The sequence below is a fragment of the Pseudomassariella vexata genome, assembly GCF_002105095.1.
Source record: "Pseudomassariella vexata strain CBS 129021 chromosome Unknown BCR38scaffold_5, whole genome shotgun sequence".
Lineage (NCBI taxonomy): Eukaryota > Fungi > Ascomycota > Sordariomycetes > Amphisphaeriales > Pseudomassariaceae > Pseudomassariella > Pseudomassariella vexata.
Genome location: NW_024467960.1, coordinates 1827340 through 1848237, shown reverse-complemented (window position 1 = coordinate 1848237; position 20898 = coordinate 1827340). Strand labels below are relative to the sequence as shown.

Below are 20898 nucleotides of genomic sequence, written 5' to 3'. Positions count from 1 at the left end.
TGATCTCTGATGCTGCCCAACCGCGCGAATCCGTGGATAGAACGGCCTATTCTGGTATTGTTGATTATCACACCTGGCCGTTGTTCCGTCGCCGCGCATCGTCGCAGAAATGCTTCGACACCTGTTACTCCGAAAATGTCTCATCATGCATGCTCAAAGATAGTGCCCCGCCCCGCAGGTCCCTGAGTACAGGGCTAGACCACTGGAGGACTCCGGGAACGGACTTCTGACGCAACCTGGCTGCGAGGCTACACAATTGCTTTAGCTAGTGTTTGCAAAGCAAGCTTGGATTCCCATCGTTTCGGCCCTTCACGGATTTCTGGCCCAGCCGGCCGATGAGACCCGGCTTTCAACATATGGAATGCATGTAAGCAATATAGAATATTCACACAAAGTCTTGGCGTCCGGACTTCTGGCGTCCGGGCTACTGGCTCCGGAAATATCGTAACCGCTGTGCATATGTAGACACCTCAGTGGAAGGTCTATAGGAGCGATTGGGATCCTCACCTAGATGTTGGCAAATCGGAGAATTCTGATGAATTGCCTAGTTGCAAGCCTTCAGTCATTGGTTGACGTGAACGCATAAACCATGCTGCAACAGAGGGGAAATAGAGGCCGATGCAGCTCTCAATGGAAGAAGCTCGGATACACCAAATTACAGAGCAACAGGGTCGTCGATGCTTGAAGTTGTTCGGTTTTTGTAGTTGAAACAAGGGATACCCAACCACTAACACCCTGAAGATGTCGTCTCAGCAGAACTCGCAAGCACCACGGCCACATGAGCGCCGGTAAGGGTAGCGTAGGCACGCACAGAAAGCACCCCGATAGTCGTGGTGTGGCCGGTGGTCAGGTTCGTGCAGTCTTCTACATCCAATTCGATGTCCTGTTTTGCTAACCATGACCAACATCACCACCGCACCAACTTGTACGAGTACCATCCAGATTACTTCGTTCAGGTCTGCATGCGATTGTTACATCACTCCAAGAAGCCGGGCTGGAAACCCACGATACATGTTGATGGGGTAAGATCCGAGGGATGCTTCTGCAGAGGCCAAACTCAGTTTCCCATCAATCAAGTCGCGGCATCGTCCAGGTAGGGTTCAACGGGAGTTTCCCCTCTTTATCACTATCATAACTCCGTCCTGCACAACGAATCATGCATACTTAGTACTTGAGTAAGTAAGTACATTGTGACATGATTACGGCGTGGCTCTGGTGAAGATTACTTTACGCCACTCCCTCTATCAATACCTAGACTTGGAATAGACAATAGTGGCTGAAATCTCAAAGGCCCTTGGCTAAGTCACCTTATTGTTGGTAAGTTGTGGCGGTGCAACGCCACACAAGCCTGGTAGCTTTATGAAGCTGCATTATTTCTGCATTATTTCAACATCACCAACTACCTCACCAAAACAATCAGCACCTATCCTATCCAAACAAAATATTTCCGTCAGCTAGGATCAGAGGATTGAGCAAAGTCTCAAAGGCTAGGACTGGGCTCATAGGTACGTGTTGATCCGAGCACACACACCATCCTTTCGGGCGCACAGCAAATTCATCATGTCGTATCCTCCACCTCCAGGTGCCTCGAACTCGTCCTCTCTCCCACCGCGTCCACCACCTTCCAAAGTCTCGGGCTTCAAGCCTGCATTTTCGCCAGCGACGCACTCCCCCAGCGCCGGCCCCGGCTCCGCATACACGCCTCCTGCATACTCGAGCGCACCAAGCTACTCGACAGCCCCCGGTTACTCGACGGCCCCGAGCTACTCCAACGCACCCAACTATCCCGGCGCACCTGCGCCAACAGCTCAATATGGCGTCGGCGATCGCGGCGTCGCGTACCCGTCCTATGGACAGCAAGGGATGATGGGGCAAGGCGGAGCGGGCTATCAGCAATCATACGGCCAGCAGCAAGGCTACCAGCAACAACCCAGCTATTACGGTGCGCAAGCAGACCCCAGTGCATATTCGGCCGCGCCACAGATTAGGAATCCGTTCCCAGCACCGAGCCCAGCACAAGGCGTCGCCGCCACCCCCGACTATGACCCCGAAATGGCAGCACAGATCGCCCAATGGCAAAGTGCATACGGCAAGGACCCCAAGGACAACACCGCTGTACCAGGTCGACCGGGCGCTGGCGGTGCTACTACCGGCGCCTATTCGGCCGAGCCGAGCAAGTTGCCCGATGCCGTCACTCAACCTGGAGACAAGAAAAAGACGGTCGTGCGAGCAGGCGGCGGGCAAAAGTGGACAGATGATACCCTTCTAGAATGGGACCCCTCGCACCTTCGACTGTTCGTCGGTAACCTGGCGGGCGAAACAACCGACGAGTCATTATACAAGGCTTTCTCTCGCTGGAAGTCACTACAGAAGGCGCGTGTGATTCGCGACAAAGTGACGAGCAAGAGCAAGGGCTTTGGCTTCGTAAGTTTCAGCGACCCAGACGAATTCTTCTCAGCGGCCAAGGAGATGAATGGCAAGTACATCCAGAGTCATCCTGTCGTGGTTCGAAAGAGTACCACGGAGATCAAGCCCCAAACGGTCAAGGATAAGCATCACAACAACAAGTGGAATAAGAATAAGAACAAGAACAAGAACAAGAGCCGCGGTGGAAATGGATCTGGTACTGGTGGGGATACGGGGGAAGGCAGCTTCGAGCCCGCTTTAGGACCGCATGGCGGCGGGGTGACCAAGCCTGGTCAAAAGACCAAGGGTGGACTGAAATTGCTTGGTTGAGATTGTGTTAGTAGTCGCCGCAGACCTCGCGAATGATTACAGGCCGGTCCTCGCGTTCTGCACCATCTGCACCAACTGGCCGCATTGGGTCTTTGATGTTGTGGAGAACGGCTTCACTAAGATGGCGTCTTAGGGGGTCGCTGCCGGATAATGACACTCATGCGCTGTGACGCTCCGGGGGCAAGCTCCGGGGGCAAAAGCCACCTGAGATACGTGATATGTAGTGGCGCTATGCTACGCAGACAGATATACAGACAGATACTACATATTCAGTTTTGGCACACCTAGAACGTGATCGGAAAAAAACTCAGTACTCGCGCCTTTTGTGAGTCTATGACATGTGAGTAGATACGTGCTTCCAAGCTGGAGGCGACTTGAGCTAGTCGGCTTCCCTATCACCAAGGGCTCTAACCTTGTGGTCCCTTGGAACGGGCTTTGACATGCATAGAAGATGCTGGGAGATATTATTGTTCGTCCTGGTTGGCCCACAACTCTCGTACGATGGTCTGAAGCAATGTGGAGCGAAGTACTACGGGTTCAGCATATTCTGAGCAAACCTAAGCGAGGAGAGTGAAATAATACTGATCAAACAATGTGCGCACATATATCTATTATGTCCAGTATATCCGCTATGCCAATGCAATCCTATTATTGAAACCAGAACGTTCTCCATAATGATCCATCACATCCAGCTGCCTTGAAGATTTGAGTTGCAGCTGGCCGGCAGATCTACAATCTTCGTCTCGTTGAACGAACCATCTATAATTCCCCAAGTTGCCATCGTCATACATCAATAATTCCAGATGCTCTATTGGGACTCGCTTGGTGTCGGGTATCACTTCTACCACTCTTGCCGTTTGATACTGATACGCTGGGCCGATGCTGCCATCCACTGCCTCTGGTCTTGGAAACGTTGTTTCATCCAGAGCTGGGTCATGGTTTTCCACCATATATGAGCCTTGGGCCGATGTGGGTAGCCCCCTCCTGGGAGCGATGAGTATGCCGCAGGATACAATGCCCGCAACCTGTGATGCTGTATGTTTAGAAAACCAACTCTCCTCCCAAGTCTACAAAAATTTTCGCTTAGAGGAGACTGGTTTGAACCTTCAATCCGAACGATTAGTTTTCAAGAGTTTCGACTCCTCGCTAGTGGAGGAGCCGGGCGGTCTACTTGGGATGACATCCCCGTCGATGGTAAACAAGTTATTCTCGACAGCCATATCGTCGTCATGCGTTAGGAACCCGCTTTCCTCCTCGCCATCGCTGCCCTCGCTCGACGAGCCCGACTGCGCCTGCTGGTAGCTCTTGCCGTGAACATTGAGCTGGGCCTCGTTTCGCATGGTAGATAATTTGATCCAGTTATATGCGCCGATGGCGGCGATGGTAATGACGAGACCGGAGATGTTAATGGGGGTCAGTCTATCGTCGAAGACGAGTGCCGCGGCGGAGATGGTAACGACTTCTTTAAAGATGCCAGCGATGGACAGAGTCACGACACTGGTGCGCTGCAGCAGAGCGAACTCGGAGGCCGTCATGAGGAAGGCAATCGTGCCGGGAAATAGGAGGATCAGGGGTGCTCGAACCGCGCCCCATTCCTCACTCAGTTTGCGCAGGCCTTCGAGTAGTTGGAAGAAGCCCTCGACGGGGATGGCAATCATAATCAGAGTGAGAAACATGACGGGCGCCAGGAAGAAAATGCTGGAGAAAGGGTTGGACGTGGCTGGATTCCGTAGAAGTAGAATTTGGGTAAGGCCCCAGCGGAAACCAGAAAAGAAGGCGGCAGAGATGACGAGGATAAAGCCACCGAGTTGGAACTCAACTTCACCGGCAACCATCATGACCACACCCATAGTCATCGTTGCAATGATGGCGACGAGCTTCCAAGTTGGACTTTCGAGACGGAAAACGAAGGCGAATAGGAGGACAAAGGCAAGCGAGGACGATTTGCACATTGCTAGCTCATTGTTAGCTTCACCCTGTACTGCTTACATCTTGGATCCCACTTACTGTAAAATGTGAGGGTTATGAACTTCAAGGACGTGTTTCCCAGCCCGATGTCCAAGCCCGTAGCTGCACCACAAGGACCTATCCTCGTGAGGTAGAACATCTTGGTCATATACGGCTGTTCTGGCTCAGCATCATGTCTGGACCGACCCTGGTCGGAGTTATATGAGTTGCCGTTTGGTCGTAGAGAAGGTATGGCATATAGTACTAGACTCGCCAACGCAAATTGTACGAGCATGTGCATCGACGTCGTGAAAAGAGGAAAAGCGAAATTGAGCCTGGCGGAATCGAACATCCACTTGTTGTACTAGACATCATGCCGCGTTAGCAAAATAAAAAGTCACGAACACCGCGTGTCTGGAACAAATGGGAAGAGCTCACCAGCGAGATGGACAGAGAAAACAGATACCAAAGCCCTATCAATATGGCATTGATAGCCAGCTTCCTGGCCATATTCTGATCTGCCTGTTTTCGTTCCTCTACGGTAAGCTTGTCGCGTGCTATCCGGTTGTCCAATCTGGTGTTGCGTCGTCTCTTGGCCCGCTTCCGCCGCCTGTCTTTCTTGGTCAAGCCCGTCTCTTCGTCATCGTGAAGATCTTCGTCGGTGAAGTTGCTGTCATCGTCGTCCTCCAATTCTTCAGCTCTGGACACGTGGGCGCTGTGATCCTCTTCGGAGATCTTGGCATCCCCTGGCTCGCCTGTGCTCCGCATGCTTTGCGCCCTCGGCCGTGGAGTCCTGTTCGCGTTGGGGTTGGCGGGCGGCCCGCTGCCACCGGCCGTGAGGGTGCTCCGCCGCCGCCGGTGGCCTGCTGGTGCAATCGAGTCCATCTCTATGTCTTCGGGGCGCTGGATGGTATTACCATCGGGTGGCCAGTTTTGCTGGAAGCTGGTGGTTGCGGACGACGCGGACGAAGGAGTGGAATAATCAATGTTGGTGGGAGGTGGTACTAGGACGCTGTGGACGGTCTGTGTCGCGGCTGGATGCGGTGATAAGTATAAGGAGTGCTGTTTCTGGTGTGGTAACCGTTGTTGGTTGGACAAAGGAGAAGGCATATTTTATTGTAATAATAATGATGGGTAGCCAGCGCCCCCAAAGTGGATATTTCAATCACAAGAGGAGATACGCTCCAGCTGCCAGCATGACCTCAATGCTCGGCCAGCCTAGTCCCGATTTGCGACTAGCAAGCTGCTAATTAGATGGCAGGCTGCTAACTAGAGACAACAAGGTGAGCCGGTGTCTGTGGCATAGGCATCAGTAGGTAGATGCGCCGTCAGCTCCAGCCTGGCGGTGTGAAGGCAGGTTGGCAGCCAAGGAAGAAGGGATTTACGGGTTCCGGGGACAAGCAACCCGATTGCTGCCAGATGGATGCGTTGTTGATCTGTGGCACGGCTAACCCATCTGTTCCCGATACTTTCCCCACGTCTTCGTCTTTGTGATCTGGGCTCACGGTTTTCTCGATGTAAAAGTCAGTACTGGGGTTACAACGAAAAGTCAATTGTGTGACAAACGTGGGCGAACAGCTAGCTTTCCAGTTGCCAGTTGAAGCGGAGCGTATTTTGTGTGTGTGTGTGTGTCTTCTTCAGTGGTCACTGGTCAGGGGTTGGCGGTCGGTTTGGACGCGTGAGCAACCCGTCCGTGGATCTGGAATAGCCCGATGCCCGATGCCCGACTAGAGTAACCACCAAATCTGGGGCAGGCCCCACTTTCAAAGAATGCGTCGCTGTTGTCTTGCAGCGTAGAGTAGACCCGACACACTCAAGTCTCGTCATTCAATACAATACAATACGTCAAGCCTCGCTTCTTTAGCTCGGCAAACTTGATGCTTCGTAAAAAGGTTTCAGCAAAATCGTGATGACCACTTTTAATTGATATGAAAAGCCAGATTTTTCGGGCTGTGGCTTTTGCTTGGTGCCTTTTCTCAGTGGCCAAGCCTTGAACGAGGCGTTGTCCTAATTTGCCCTTCTAACAAGCTACAAGCTCATAACATTTATGTAGATCTAACAGATGCTTCGGTGCTCCAAAGTAGGTATCCCGGCATAAATCATCTCGCTCACTCCTTCCTGTGAAGCCTATCAATTTGTCTTGATCATTTTGTTCAGCTATAAAGAGGCAAGCCGCCACCACCACGTGATGATGACAGTCCGGCCCTGGCAATTTGGAAAAGCGCTTCGAGGGCGGGGTTCTTTGCTTGACTACAAGCACTGATTGTTAACTTATATGATCAGGCAGATGGAGAACCTCGCTTAGCTTTTGAATAATCCCCATGCAACTTCATAGCAAAAGCATACTACGGTATCAGGCCAAAGTTTTCACCCCCTTGACAAGTACCGGTGGACCACTGTCAAGGTAACGCTATACTGATTATTGCCTAGCCTACTCATGGTAACGAAAAGGTACTTCCACCTCTGATTCCAACTTGCTGTTAACGCGTCCTAATTATCGCGTATTCAGCAACTACAATGGGGACTAAACACCTTACAGAAGCGGATCGCCAACGAATTCGAACCCTATATTTCGACAGTGGTAAATCGAAAGCCGAAATTCACACTACTACAACGTTTTCTCTTAATCATATTCAGACAGCTATGAAGGTCCCTTCAAGCCAGGTAGCGAAGAGTTGGCGCGTGCCTAGGTGGGGCACGGTACAAACGCGCAATAGAAAACTTACCCATGATACCATAGTATGAGAGGGTGAGACGTCGACCGTAATTCAAGAGCAATAAGCATCAAGCGAAATCAAGGGAGTAGACAAAGTGGATTCAGTGTGTATGCATATCAGCCTAGCGTTGATTACCCGCTAGACCTTAGGTACTTGGTGAACTCTATTCAAGACACCGCCACACCAGTTATGGATCGAGAAAGTTGCTCTTGCCTTTTATGTACCCAACACCGGATCACCAGGGACTTTCTTTTCCGATCAACCCATGCCTATTTTTCCGCGTGTATGCTCAACCGTATTAATAAAGCATAAGAAACTACCAAATATTACCTCGACGACATCGTTCTGGTGCACCCACCTAGGAGAGAATCTGCATTTCCTCCTTTCGGTCACGGGCAAACTCATCCTTGTACCGATCCCACAGCTCCTCCAACTCCGACACGTAGAGTTCATGCAGGCGATTGATCTCGTCGTTATCAATTTGGTTTGATTGCGTGACCTTAATGGGTTTGCCCACTACCACATTGAGCGGGTGACGGTACGGCATCATGCCCACGTCGTAGTTGAAGATACCCCGACCGTGCAAAAATGGAAGTGTGAACTTCCATACCTTAAGCACGAACATCTGCACCTTGTGGACGAATGGATGTTCCCTGGGCCGAAGCTGGTCATACAAGTCGTTCTCGCCGAAAGCCAGAACTGGGACGAGGTCAGCGCCGCATCGAACGGCAAGCTTGATAAAGCCCTTGCGCTCTTTCAGGATCAAGCGCATTTGACCAGGTTGTGCCTCCAACGACTCGCGGGCTCCCCCCACAACGATAGTGACAGCCCTTCCCATCCCTTCGTTGTTGGCCCCTCCTCGGGTTAAAATGTTGACTATGGATTCTTTGGACACGGATCGCACACCCATGCCCAGAATGTAGTCGCGGTAGAAGGGAATACGGAAGTTGGAGTCCAGGGTAAGCAGACTATTCGTAATCCCGGGAAACTTTTCGGCGAAACCCAGGGCTTCGGTTGCAAAAGCCGCCCAAGCACCATGGCTGATGATACCGTGAGGATGATATCCAAAAATGTATTTCCGGGTGGGCGGCAGGTCGTGCGTCTTATGAAGCTTGGCTGGAAAGTAGCCTGCAAAGAGGTCCCACACGTAGCTTGAGCGGAACCACTCTGACCGAAATTTGAGTGAGCCATCGGTGGCAGCTCTGGAGCTCAGCACATGTAGTAAGTATAGGAGCAACAGAGGCCATGCGAAAGGATTGGCGCACAAGCCGAAGAATATCGACACATAGCCGGCGATGGAAAGACAGTGCACCAGTACCATGAGGGTTTGGAATCGACGCTTTGCGGGCACGTCCCACGGCGCCCATCTAATACGACCGTAGGGTTGGCGCTGCGGCGAGGGTCGGTGGCGGTGGACATCCTCGAGGCTCATATCGTCCAGCTCTGGAAAAGAGTCTTCACTCCGAGCCTCAGCGTCATGTGGACCATCTAGGGAGTTGCTGCCATCCTTCAATGCATCGGCATAACTGACGCTGTGGTGCACCATGTCGCCAAGGGTCTTCTCGGAACTTTGACTAGGAGCTCCTTTATCATCGTTGCTGTAAGCTGTTTTCTCTACGCTGAGTGGAGCCTTGGGCTCCGAGTTGCTGCTGTGTAGTTCAAGGGTTGGTGCCTCACTAACGTGAATGAAGGATTCGAGCTTGGGACCCTGGTTTCCGTTGGCCTGCTCTTCGGTGGGCTGATCCATTGTGTTCGACCTCTTCCTGTAAACAAAGTGAGGACTACTTTTGAAAGTCCTTGAAGATGGTGTTTCGATTTGAGCGTCCGGAGTGGACGGCTCTTCGTCGACCTGAAACTGGACATCAGTTACAAAAGCAATCAAGTAGAAGGCCATACAACTTACAGCAACTATATCGCTCTTCACACTAGCAACGCTGGAAGCCGCACGGTGATGGGTCGGGGTCTCCGGGGTGCTTGGGCTCGAAGGAACTTGAGGAACCTTTGAGCGCAGATCGACCTTTGGAAACCGTTCCAATGTCTCTGGCGACTGCAGATCTGGAGACTGAGGAATCCTCGACGAGACTTCGAGTTTGGGGGTGCCCACGGAAGTCTCTAACTTCTGTCGCTCGGTAGATGAAAGTCTGGTTTGTCTTTCCGGTTTCTGCTTTCCTCCGGCTTTCAGAACGGTCTCGACTTTCTCTGACCTGCGAAGTTCCGGGGATTCAAAGACTCTGGCAATTGGGTTCTGGCCAGTTTCCGGCTCGTCGATGGGATTCCTCGAGTGACTGGTCTGGCGAAAGTGACCTACGTCAGCGTCAGTTTTGCGTCCACTAATACCAGCTCCATCGCCACAGCGCTTCTTCCCCTGTCCCCGCCCCCGTCGCGGAAGTTTGGAACTACCCCGAGGGCAGCTTGTGTTGCTCGGGGTTCTCTGCAACTTTTCTTGAGGAATGTATGCATTGTCCGCCATTGTTTGTGTAGTGCGGCGATGCGCCCCAGATTTGCAAGTAGACAGAAGACAGTGAGCTAGTCTTTTGCTGCAAGATGAGAAAGTCGAGGACAGGGAAGAGGATACACCTACTTACTTAGGTCTGGTAGGAGCGGCAAGAGGGTTTGAGCGTGCTGTTCGTACCTTTAATATTGAGTTCCAGTAGATCCTTTGTCCACGACGTTTACTGTGTAGTGCCGGTTGTGGATAAGGTTTGTCGCGATTCGCAGCGTTTAAGCTAGCAGCCTAAGGAGGCGACAGCAAGTGATGGTGGAAGTTTCCCAAGGTTGGCGCAACAGTCTAGCTACACGGTGAGAAGAATAGTGTCCATTCAAAAGCTCCTCAGAATAAATAAAATGAGAGACCAGAGCGAATAGTGATTGATATATGCACTACGAACACGGGATTGTATCATTACCCTAGGTTGATTATCTAGTGGAACGCTCGGCATCGGGGGGTTGAAGCTCAGACTTGAGTGGAACTGGTGCAGGTTGAGAATGACGTTTTAACATGTGGCAGCCCGAAGATTGCCAAGCAAGCTGAACAAACCCCTGGGGGCCCTGCTGCAAGCTCAAGAATTCCCGGCGCCGAGGTTCAGGGGCATGACAGGCGAGTACCCCGAAGGCAAAAAGCTCCGGGAATATTTCATGGAGTCTGTCGATTTCCATGAAATGCTCGAGATCCGTCAGAGCCGATATTATCATGCTGACTAGAAGAAGTATGTCTCCGCCGCCTCGAAACGTGCTCATAAAAGCCAATACCTTATGTGACAAGTGCTTCGTACATTGAAAGCCACAGAAAGCTTGACATATCCAAGCTGGAGCCCGAGGCACATGATACTCACCAGTAAGATGTCTGGCCATTACACAACCTCATCTCGTGATCCGAGATACGTGATTATGACAATTGAGATCGCTATTTCTCAAATTGAGTCGTATCATACCTCGGTGCCCGAATTTGACCTTTGATTGCAGCTCCACAAAGTCTAATGTTTCTACATGCGGTATGTATGTACATAGAGACAAGCCTCGCGATAAGATAAGCACCTGAAGCTGAAATCATGCGACGAACAAGCTCAACATTAATATCCTGCGACAACGTCCCCTCAACCCTTGATGAGTATATCATGGTCCCGACTGTGGCCCCGCGTACCGGCACATAGCCCACTCGCACAACCACAGCCCCGGCTCGTCGCAACGCGCCAAGTCCTCCCCTCCTTTGCCTCCCACCAAAGACGACAGCTCCTCACTCTCGCCATCGAAAGCTCCTGCGACGATACTTGCGTAGCCCTCCTCGAGAAGACGGCCTCCGGCGCTGCCCGCCTGCACTTCAACAAGAAGATCACGTCCGACAACCGGGAATTCCAAGGCGTCCATCCGCTGACCGCCATTGTCTCCCACACAGCCCACCTCGCGCCGCTGATCAAGGAAGCCCTGCGGCATCTGCCCGAGGCCTTGCCACCACCACTGCATAATGGCAACAGACGAGATGACGGACAGTACTGGAAGCGTCTGGTCTGGGAAGATGGCAAAGCACGCCAGAAACCCGACTATATCACGGTGACGCGCGGGCCAGGCATGACATCCAACCTAGCGGCGGGGCTCAACACGGCGAAGGGGTTAGCGACGGCGTGGGATGTGCCGCTACTAGGGGTGAACCACATGCAAGCGCACGCCTTGACGCCGCGTCTGGTGTCTGCCCTGGAACAGCACCAGCGGGAAGAGGAACAGACGACAGGTCAAGGTCATTGCCATCCCCGGTTCCCCTTCCTTTCCCTGCTCGTCTCGGGCGGACACACAATCCTCGTCCACTCTCTATCACTCTGCGACCACCGCATCGTCGCCGAGGCCATGAACATCGCTACTGGGGACATGATCGACAAGTGCGCGCGAGTCATCATTCCCCCGGAAGAGATTGCCACCGAGCAAAACGTCATGTACGGCCCGCTACTGGAGAAGTTTGCTTTTCCTCAATGCAAAGATTCCGAAGAGACGGACTACGAGTACACCCCGCCCCTAACCCGGGCCGACGAGATCAAAGCCTTCGACTCGGGATTGGGTTGGGTACTCACGCCTCCGCTCTCCGGTACGACGGCCATGGCATACGATTTCGCGGGTATTGGCGGCCGGGTGCGGTCGGTGGTCGAGGAGAAGCCGGAAATGAGCGTCGATGAGAGACGGCTGCTAGCTCGGCATACTATGCGGCTCGTGTTTGAGCACCTGGCTAGTCGGTTGCTGTTCGCCTTGAAAAATGATCCGAACATGGCAGATGTGAAGACGGTGGTTGTTGCTGGCGGTGTTGCTAGCAATCGGTATCTTATGCACATTCTGCGATCCATGTTGCAAGTCAGGGGCTTCGGCCATTTGGAGATCATTGCACCACCGCCCGCCTTGTGCACCGACAATGCGGCTATGATTGCGTGGACTGGCATGGAGATGTACGAGGCTGGATTCAGGAGCGAGATGGACATTCTGCCTATCAAGAAGTGGCCCTTAGGAGGTATACTTACGACGGGTGGATGGATCAAAAGAGCATGGGTGGAACAAGACAAGGCCAAGCGATAACTTATCTCGCCTGTACGATTGCATGTATAACCACCTCACTTGTACGATCGATCACATGTAAACTCACCTCGGTAGACGAAATATCATAGTGAAATAGAAACAGCTGTGCCAACTCCGCCGGATTCGACGCCTTAATTGTACATTTACATAGTGATCCTCGAAGCCCATGTAATGCCCAGTTGACTATCGTGACAGTCCAACAGGTTCTCTGCTCTCTATTCACCTTTCTATGCGTTCCTAGACTCAACCTGTCTGTCAACCCAAGTCTTTCTTCACACCGATTCACGAATATCACCTACGAATTGGCTCGTGACGTTGGTGAATTCGCCCTTCTCCAACTTCGTCTTCCAGAAAATGGGGTTTGTATCGCTAAAGCCATGCTTGACCCATCCGTCCTCCTTGACATGATACAAGTTGATGAAGCCACCCGAGTACGCATCTCTGTGGGTTGCAGCCAGGATACTCCGGCTGCCGAGTGCCAGCGCCTCCTCCTCCGTCAAGTCGTACCGGTACTCTGCATCGAGCACACCGTATGCAAACGTCTGACCTGAGCCAACGCAGAACAAGTTGCCCGGTAGCCGTGTGCCGTCCGAGTCGATATAGTACAGCGCCGGGCCCTCCTCCTTCGTGACACCCGCGCACATGGTGCCCATGGACAAGCCCATGCCCTTGTACTGGTAGACGAGGTTGGCGAGGATCTTGCTGGCAGCGGCGACGGAGATGCGGCGCTTGTGGCGAAGCTCGTGCAGGCGGCACTGCATGCCGAGCCAGGCCAGCCAGTACTGGCAGTCGGCAGCTCCGCCGGCCATGGTGCCCAGTAGGCAGTTGTTGATCTCGATGACCTTCTTCACCGTCTGGGAGGCGATCCAGTTGCCCGCCGTGGCGCGCGAGTCGGTCGCTACGATGATACCGCCTTGGAAGCGGAAGGCGAGCGTTGTCGTACCGTGGGCTATCTTAATGGGGCAGGCAGGATTGGATCGGTCGTCTGTGGCTGCGCGGAGCCAGGCTGACGGCTAGAGTCATGGCCATTAGATTGATTTGCTCGACATTTAATGCGAGGGTAGGGCCAAGAAAGCTTACTTGTGCTACAGGTGGCATGGCGAATTTCAAGGATAGGGTGGGAGCCATGTCATTGAAGAGGTCCTCATCTTGGTCAGCTCCAAACGTCTCATTTTGGTGTGCTGCCGGGCGGCTGTATCGGGCCACGAGAGTATCCATCTCGAGGTCTAGGAGAGCGCGTCTTGATGGTGTGAAAAGAAGTGAATTGATCCTCAGAATCAACGTATGAAGTGATATGAAGCGTTGGCGACACAGATCGATGAACGATTGGGAAGGTGCCGTCTTGTCGAGTGGATTGAAGTCGACGTTAGCCAGCAGCCTTGCCTTGAGAGCTTCAGGCAATGACCGAGCCCACGCGTCGAGCTACCTGCAGCTACGCACGGGCCTGGTTAATGCCGCTCCCTGGTAGCTTCGTTCAATGTACGCAATTTCTCCAGGTTCTCAACTTGGCCCTATACACAAATTCCATGCCACTTGGATCTCTATAATACTGTTTCTAGCCATCCTGATGTGTAAGAAGTTTTCTCGTACTTTATGCTAGGATTTCAGGCAGTCTCCATTGACATCTATGTCTTTTTCAAAACTTCCATGTCTCTGGGACCTCCAATCACCAGTCATACATTGCCTCTCCAAGCATCAACCAGATCGTGGACTTCCAAGAAGAGCTCGCGGGATTGCTAAGAAAAGCTCCAGTGCATCAAAGCCACTCTATCGAATCAATGGCGATAAAGATATGGCTTGCATGGCTGTAGCTCTGTACGTGGTTGCCCAGTCGGGCATGGGCATGATACGGATTAAATGTGAAAGCAGAAGATCACCTTGACTGGTTGTTCCTATAAGTATTCACTATTCTACACGAGGGATGGTATCTGTTTGCAACACAGCCGGAGATCCGGCTGTTCTTGATGAACATAGTGGTTGGCCAGCCTTTAATCCATTAAGGCCATACAAGCAACGGCAATCTTCAGCTTCTATCACTTGATGAGCGTTGACCCAAATCTTTTGGTTTATTCTACCCTCCTGAGTTGAAGGGGTCACAGACCGTTAACTTCACGACGCATAGCTGACCAGGTAACTCACGGACAACATGGTCTTCTTCGACCCTGTAGACTTCAATGGGGCTATTTTTCAATATTCAAGTTAAGTTAAGCAGCAAGTACTTAGGACTCTTGGGGATGTTGCGCAATTCCTGGACTGTCAGAGGATTCCCTCATTGAGCTATATCAAGTGTAACTCCTGTGGTTACGGCGAACTTGTCATTGTGGGTAGGCTAAATCCTTCTCATGCAGGTAAGACGACTTTGCAGATAATACTGCCACCATTGGCATTAGTAGTCCAAATCCGCAGCGTCAGCTTTCTTAAGCATCGCGCACGAGGCCGGTGTGTGAGCTCGAATCGCAGATATGGAAACCTGGCGGTATCTCCACTGACCACCGCATAAGTCCAGAATCGTCAAGAGTTGACAGCGGAATCCATGTTCCTATCTCCAGAATACGGCCTGGTTTACTTTGATGCTCCTTTTCGTCTTGTCACAAAAGCAAAACGCTGTAATTTGTATGACCGTAAGCTTATTGTCTATAAGCTGCAACACTAGAAGCAACACCTTTGGACAGCTGGGCATTGTGGGGAAGTACTCTTTTTTCGTATTGGTGCTAGGATATTTGATCGCCCGCCCTTTTTGTTGGCTCGGTATAACAACAGAATTGCGCGAGGACACTTGGATTTCTGTGGATGTAACATGTCTTGAAGAGGACTTCTCATGAATTTCCAATGGGAACTATTGCTGGTGAAAACGCTGGTGCCTTGATGCAAGAGATCAAGGCAGGCGTGTAAACATCATTCGATTGATGCAAAATGTAATTGCGTTCACCAACGCAGGTGTATCTTTTCACACCTTTCTTATCTAACTGACCAAAATAACTGTCTTCAAGGCTTAACCTGCCTTGCCGAGACTGGTTTGTTGAATACCGTACGCCATGCTATACCATGCCCTTTTAAGGAGTCCTGTGATGAACATCGGACATCTAAACCCAAAAACGCCTTTCTATGCTGAAGAAGTTGATTCTCCCGCTGACATGGAGTACATAGCGTATTCTCACAGAGAAAACGAGATGGTATAAACTGGAAACTCCCGGTCCTCCACGTATTGTCCGGTTGTGGACTATCATTCATTCAAGTATCGAGAAAATGCCTCAGAGCTCAGTTAGAACTTCAGCGTCTTGGGCTTTTCCCAGCTGAAGTCTTGGTTGGTTCCGAAATGACCAAACTTGGCCGTCTGGAAGTAGATTGGCTTGGCCAAGTCGAGCTGCTTAACAATGACACCGGGTCTCATGTCGAAGTTGGCTCTCACAATGTCGACCAGCTCCTGAGCAGTCTTGTCGGATGTCCCGTAACTGTCGACGTATACAGAGCAAGGCTCAGCGACACCAATGGCATAAGAAAGCTGGACAAGAACGCGGCGGGCAAGCTTGGCGTGGACAAGGGACTTGGCGATCCATCGTGCCAGGTACGCAGCAGATCGGTCAACCTTGGAGAAGTCCTTTCCGGAGAAAGCACCTCCACCATGGGCACCCCAGCCACCGTATGTGTCAACGATGATCTTTCGGCCAGTGAGACCGGCGTCACCCTGAGGTCCACCGATAATAAACTTGCCACTGGGCTGAATGTGGTAGACAGTGTTCTCATCAAGGTACTTCGCGGGAATAACCTTCTTGGCGATCTTCTCTCGGAGTTCCTTTCGGAGATCCTCGGTGGAGATGTCCTCACTGTGTTGGGCTGAAATGACGATGGTATGCACTCTCAATGGAACAACAGCGCCCCCGTCGTGCTTGTACTCCATTGTGACTTGCGTCTTCGTGTCAGGTCGAAGCCAAGGCAGGGTCCCATCCCGGCGAGCTGTGGACATGGCCTTATTCAGCTGGTGGGCGAGAAGGTGGCTCAGAGGGTGCAGCTCGGGGGTCTCGTCGGTGGCATAGCCGAACATAAGACCTTGGTCACCGGCGCCAAGTTGCTCGAGAGCTTGCTCGTAGTGGAGACCTTGCGCGATGTCGGGGGATTGCTGCTCAATGGCAACAAGCAGGTTGCAAGTCTTGTAATCGAAGCCCTTGTCGGAAGAGTCGTAGCCGATGTCCTTGATGGCGTCTCGGACCACCTTCTGGTAGTCCAGCTTGGTGTTGGTCGTGATCTCTCCGAAGACCATCACCATTCCGGTTTTTGTGGCAGTTTCGCAAGCGACCTTGGACAGAGGGTCGTCGGTCAGACAGGCATCCAAGATGGCATCAGAAACTTGATCGGCGATCTTATCAGGGTGACCTTCGCCGACTGATTCGGACTGTACACTCATTAGCTTTGATTGTCATTGGCATATCCATGGAAAGACTTACAGTGAAGAGGAAAGCACCTTCATTTCGGATGGCGAAAGCATCGCCGTTCTGGCCGTTTATCCCGTTGCTCGCAGGCATTATGGAGGTGATTGAATTGTATAGACCGGAAGACTCGGATGTGCAAATTGGGGGATAATGATAAGAGTACTCAAAAGACAGCTTGGGTGATACGTAGCGACACAGCTTTCAAGGAAACCACGAGCTGAAAAAACAGAGAGACTGAATCAAGAAGGATGAAAAGTTGCACGAAGAAGGATTGGGTCTATTTTGTTTCGGCGGAGAGCAAGAAAGAAGATCGGTGAGTTTAGGAATGATTTCGGATTTACTTTTGCCAATTGACCAGTTGCCGAAGGTCGGGAGGAGGGGAAATTTAAGTAGAAGTTACTTGCCGTCACACGGTGATAATCGCCGAAATAAAAGTACCCGTCTCTTGGGTAACATCCACTTGGAAAACATCGGCCCCGCCAAAATTTTCACCGGGGTATTGCGCCATATCGCAACGCCTATTGCACAACTAGGCCATTCCTGCCGACCCAGCCACCAGCTCGCCCGACATGTGTCGACCACTTCCACTGCTGGACTCATTGTTACCACACAATTCAGAGATCTATTACATATCTGGCAATCCACATCATCTTGTGGGATGTGGTTGCGAAAGAACGCATTACCCAGGATGCGGGGCCGGTTCTTCTTACTCCCTGTCCAAACGTGTGTTAGGGGCCGCACATAAACAACCTTAGGAAGACGAATCGTAAACGTGTGAACTATCCCAAATGTGGTAACAACATGCGTTGGTTCGGTGCAAACTCAGATGAAGCGGGATATAGCCTTTTCGGTCTATCCAGGTGGGAGCCAAACCGTTCCAAGTCACCCTCCTCCTGATGCGCCACACAAGTGTTGGTCTGGTCCATTTGCGCTTCCTGTTCGTCTTGGAATATGTTTTTCTGCTCGAAGTCTTGCTAGATATAAGCAAGGCTGCAGGGTTCCAAGTTTCAACAGCAAATCATATATCCAACTAGTGTACCTACACTAGCAAGCCGTTTAAAACCCACAGGGCAAGGCACCACAACATTGGAGAGATGTTAGAACAACCGCGGTATACTATACAACTCACCGATAGAAATATCAGGCAAGTGAAGGTAGGAAGGACACTTACACTTTGGACGAACCTTCCGAGCATGGCAACTGCAAGACTGCGTTAGAGTCGGCGGTCTTACAAAAGTAAACATCCCCGAAAGTCGCCGTAGGACGTTTAAACACTGACTCGATGAAAGATTCATTGATATAGACGAAGGCCCAGTACTAGGTACCTTTATCTAGTGTTACATGCTGAAGCAATTCATCAACACCTATCAAACCCGAGGTTCCTGTGTTTTTGAGTGTATCGACATGAAGCTGGATCTCAGATCTGGCAGGGTCCGAATTACCCCACCTCAGAGCAAACTGCCCCTCCGACCACTTCGTCGCGGTGTGCTACGTCCCACCACGCAGTTGCATCCCTACGAGATCGATCTCTGAGGCATAGTTGCAAATCCCAACCAACTGGAATCGCGTTGAGAGGTTGGAGCTTTTGATCCCAATCAACCTCATTCCTGCATCTAGACTCAACTGGATTTCTGTCAACGTCGTAATCCGCCAAAATGAGCAAGTTCGGCGTCATGGTCATGGGTCCTGCTGGGGCAGGCAAAGTACGAAATTTTCTTTGCTCGCTGTTCGAAAATGCCGTATCGAATTCACGTGCTTCCCAAAACCTCCGTTGGGCATCACCTGGACGCAGACGGTCTTTAAGGTTGCGTACGAATACTTAGCTAACCTTCCTACCCGCAGTCGACCTTTTGCGCCTCCCTTATCACCCACCTGAATTTAAACCGCCGGTCATGTTTCTACGTCAACCTCGATCCGGCGGCCGAGGCGTTCGAACACACGCCAGACCTCGACATCAAGGACTTGATCTCTCTCGAAGACGTAATGGAAGAGATGGGCTTGGGCCCCAATGGCGGGCTGATCTACTGCTTCGAGTTCCTGATGGATAACCTCGACTTCCTGACTGAGTCGCTCGATTCGCTGACCGAGGAGTACCTCATCATCTTCGACATGCCGGGTCAGATCGAACTCTACACCCACGTGCCCATCCTGCCGGCCCTGGTACGATTTTTGACGCGCACCGGCAACCTTGACATTCGGCTCTGCGCCGCGTACCTGCTCGAAGCTACGTTTGTCGTCGACCGAGCTAAATTCTTTGCGGGCACCCTCAGCGCCATGAGCGCTATGATTATGCTCGAGGTGCCGCATATCAATATCCTGTCCAAGATGGACCTAGTCAAGGACCAGGTCAGGAAGAAGGATTTGAAAAGATTCATTACACCCGATGCGACATTGTTGGAAGACGACCCTGCCGAAACTGCTCGCCGTAAAGCGGAAGGCACTGCGGCTGGAGAGGAGGACATGGGCGACATTCAAGACAAAGAGACGATGATGCGTGGAGCTGGCTTCCGACGGCTGAATCGGGCTGTGGCCGGGTTGATCGAAAACTTCAGTATGGTGAGTTATCTCAAACTGGATGTTCAAGATGAGGATAGCGTGGGTGCCATCCTTAGCTATATAGATGACTGCATCCAATATCACGAGGCTCAGGAGCCGAAAGAGTTGAAGGATGACGAATTTGACGATCCTGAGGAGTGAGCATTGAGGGTTACCAGCATATAAAGACCGGGGTTGACCACCATGGAGGCCTTTCGGTCCTGGTTGATCGGATATTGTATTACAGCATTGCGACGGCGCTTCGGTTGCTTTATGATACCAAATTTAAGCCATTTTAATCGGTCACCACTAGAGTAGTAAGTATTGAAGATCATCATTCATCGCAGTCGTAATCCTATACATAGCCAGTTTTCCGGTTTTCCATTTTTCCATTTCGCCCTTCAGAAGCCACACCATTCCTACCATCCACGTACATTTCCAGATCTATTGCCTCCAACCCGGTGCCCATTTTGTGTCTGCTCATTATACCTCGCATATTCCCGCAACCAAATCTCTTTGATGATAGTAGCATAGCCCGCCGCCTTCGAAACCACGACCACGACGTCTTTTGCCACGGCCTCCGGGCCCCTTTGCCACAGCATAGCTATCACCACGGCCAATGCGCCCCACATCACCATGCGCATCGCCAGGCGCGTCCAGAACATTATGATGCGGTGGACCCAGAAAGTGACCTGGACGGCGATGGCGAGGAAGGTGAGGAGGGCGCCCAGCAGGACGAAGTCCGGCGAGTCGTTAAGCTTTTGCATGGCGCGGTCGACAAGTGGCACGATAAGAGGGTAGAGAAAGGTGTATGCTTGTTGGACGCCGAATGTGACTTGGCGCTTGACCAGCTGGAAAGGGGCTGAGGGGTGGAGGATGTGGTCGTGTATAAGTTGGACCGTCTGCTCGGGGAGGATGCCTATGAATTTGAGGTATCCAATGTGAGTAAAAAAAAAAAGGTCTGTGAATAAGGATCTAGAGAGAAAAGCTGGGGGGTCGTCTGTATTAACTGACCTTCCAGGGTGTGGAGAATCCACTGCTCGTCCATATCTGGTTCTTGAAGGGCTGGTGGGAGGAGAAAAAGACGGCGGGTGGATTCGCTCGCAGACGAATCGTGAAGCTTTGAGCTTTTGTTCGCGTGATCGATATGCACGCCGTTGTCTGATGGAAGGTGGGCTTGAAGCAGAATGGCGCGGATAAACTAGAATGAGCTGAATCTTCACAATGCGGGACGAAAAAAAAATGGCCTAGACAGAGGTCGGTGAGATCCAAAATGGAGGAGCTCCTGCAGCTGGAGACGTGAAGCAGCTCGTCGGATTGGTGGTTGTTTTGACTGTGGGTAATAGCGACAAGGTCTCTGGGTGGGGCAGGAGAACTAAAAGATGGGGCGCTGGGCAGCTATCAAAGTTATCGATAGACACCGCCTATTCCTGCTGCATATGGATTGACAACACATCACGACATCTCACCACAACGGGTATAAA

The 20898-nt window shown here is 51.7% G+C and overlaps 9 protein-coding genes across 9 annotated transcripts; 4 read left to right on the top strand and 5 right to left on the bottom strand.

Annotated features, from left to right (window-relative positions):
- The first annotated feature begins 487 nt into the window (after nt 1-487).
- On the top strand, nt 488-1402 carry BCR38DRAFT_429853 (uncharacterized protein). The gene has a single exon (XM_040859996.1). It carries the CDS (start codon nt 879-881, stop codon nt 1095-1097), a length of 219 nt encoding a protein of 72 aa, XP_040717271.1. The 5' UTR covers nt 488-878; the 3' UTR covers nt 1098-1402.
- On the top strand, nt 1403-3026 carry BCR38DRAFT_429851 (uncharacterized protein). The gene has a single exon (XM_040859995.1). The coding sequence runs from the start codon at nt 1561-1563 to the stop codon at nt 2734-2736; it is 1176 nt and encodes a 391-aa protein (XP_040717270.1). The 5' UTR covers nt 1403-1560; the 3' UTR covers nt 2737-3026.
- Nucleotides 3027-3842: 816 nt separating this feature from the next.
- BCR38DRAFT_408260 (triose-phosphate transporter family-domain-containing protein) lies at nt 3843-5793 on the bottom strand (the record flags this gene model as incomplete). The annotated part of the gene is made up of 3 exons (XM_040858249.1): nt 3843-4690; nt 4744-5047; nt 5122-5793. 3 exons carry the CDS (start codon nt 5791-5793, stop codon nt 3843-3845), a joined length of 1824 nt encoding a protein of 607 aa, XP_040717269.1.
- Nucleotides 5794-7758: 1965 nt separating this feature from the next.
- BCR38DRAFT_338605 (diacylglycerol acyltransferase) lies at nt 7759-8832 on the bottom strand (the record flags this gene model as incomplete). The annotated part of the gene is made up of 1 exon (XM_040855628.1): nt 7759-8832. The coding sequence occupies one exon, from the start codon at nt 8830-8832 to the stop codon at nt 7759-7761; it is 1074 nt and encodes a 357-aa protein (XP_040717268.1).
- Nucleotides 8833-11003: 2171 nt separating this feature from the next.
- Nucleotides 11004-12452, top strand: BCR38DRAFT_456889 (glycoprotease family-domain-containing protein; the record flags this gene model as incomplete). Its single annotated transcript, XM_040861973.1, has 1 exon — nt 11004-12452. The coding sequence occupies one exon, from the start codon at nt 11004-11006 to the stop codon at nt 12450-12452; it is 1449 nt and encodes a 482-aa protein (XP_040717267.1).
- Nucleotides 12453-12556: 104 nt separating this feature from the next.
- Nucleotides 12557-13824, bottom strand: BCR38DRAFT_429839 (proteasome component PRE2). The gene is made up of 3 exons (XM_040859994.1): nt 13533-13824; nt 12752-13465; nt 12557-12689 (listed from the first exon to the last, which is right to left on the bottom strand). Exons 1-3 carry the CDS (start codon nt 13668-13670, stop codon nt 12672-12674), a joined length of 870 nt encoding a protein of 289 aa, XP_040717266.1. The 5' UTR covers nt 13671-13824; the 3' UTR covers nt 12557-12671.
- A 1890-nt stretch (nt 13825-15714) lies between these two features.
- Nucleotides 15715-16972, bottom strand: BCR38DRAFT_339637 (S-adenosylmethionine synthetase; the record flags this gene model as incomplete). Its single annotated transcript, XM_040855715.1, has 2 exons — nt 15715-16842; nt 16895-16972. 2 exons carry the CDS (start codon nt 16970-16972, stop codon nt 15715-15717), a joined length of 1206 nt encoding a protein of 401 aa, XP_040717265.1.
- Nucleotides 16973-18534: 1562 nt separating this feature from the next.
- BCR38DRAFT_408255 (GPN-loop GTPase) lies at nt 18535-19576 on the top strand (the record flags this gene model as incomplete). The annotated part of the gene is made up of 2 exons (XM_040858248.1): nt 18535-18582; nt 18722-19576. The coding sequence occupies 2 exons, from the start codon at nt 18535-18537 to the stop codon at nt 19574-19576; spliced, it is 903 nt and encodes a 300-aa protein (XP_040717264.1).
- Nucleotides 19577-19721: 145 nt separating this feature from the next.
- On the bottom strand, nt 19722-20732 carry BCR38DRAFT_429833 (uncharacterized protein). The gene is made up of 2 exons (XM_040859993.1): nt 20429-20732; nt 19722-20333 (listed from the first exon to the last, which is right to left on the bottom strand). The coding sequence occupies exons 1-2, from the start codon at nt 20460-20462 to the stop codon at nt 19834-19836; spliced, it is 534 nt and encodes a 177-aa protein (XP_040717263.1). The 5' UTR covers nt 20463-20732; the 3' UTR covers nt 19722-19833.
- Between the last annotated feature and the right edge of the window lie 166 nt (nt 20733-20898).

What these genes read in the sequence shown, in the direction of transcription:
- BCR38DRAFT_429839 (XM_040859994.1), bottom strand. Translation starts at nt 13,670, where the DNA reads ATGGATACTCTCGTGGCCCGATACAGCCGCCCGGCAGCACACCAAAAT. An exon ending in CCATGCCACCTGTAGCACAA is followed by an intron (nt 13,466 to 13,532) that starts GTAAGCTTTCTT and finishes CCATGACTCTAG; the next exon opens with CCGTCAGCCTGGCTCCGCGC.
- BCR38DRAFT_429851 (XM_040859995.1), top strand. Translation starts at nt 1,561, where the DNA reads ATGTCGTATCCTCCACCTCCAGGTGCCTCGAACTCGTCCTCTCTCCCA.
- BCR38DRAFT_429853 (XM_040859996.1), top strand. Translation starts at nt 879, where the DNA reads ATGTCCTGTTTTGCTAACCATGACCAACATCACCACCGCACCAACTTG.
- BCR38DRAFT_429833 (XM_040859993.1), bottom strand. Translation starts at nt 20,462, where the DNA reads ATGGACGAGCAGTGGATTCTCCACACCCTGGAAG. An exon ending in GATTCTCCACACCCTGGAAG is followed by an intron (nt 20,334 to 20,428) that starts GTCAGTTAATAC and finishes TCAAATTCATAG; the next exon opens with GCATCCTCCCCGAGCAGACG.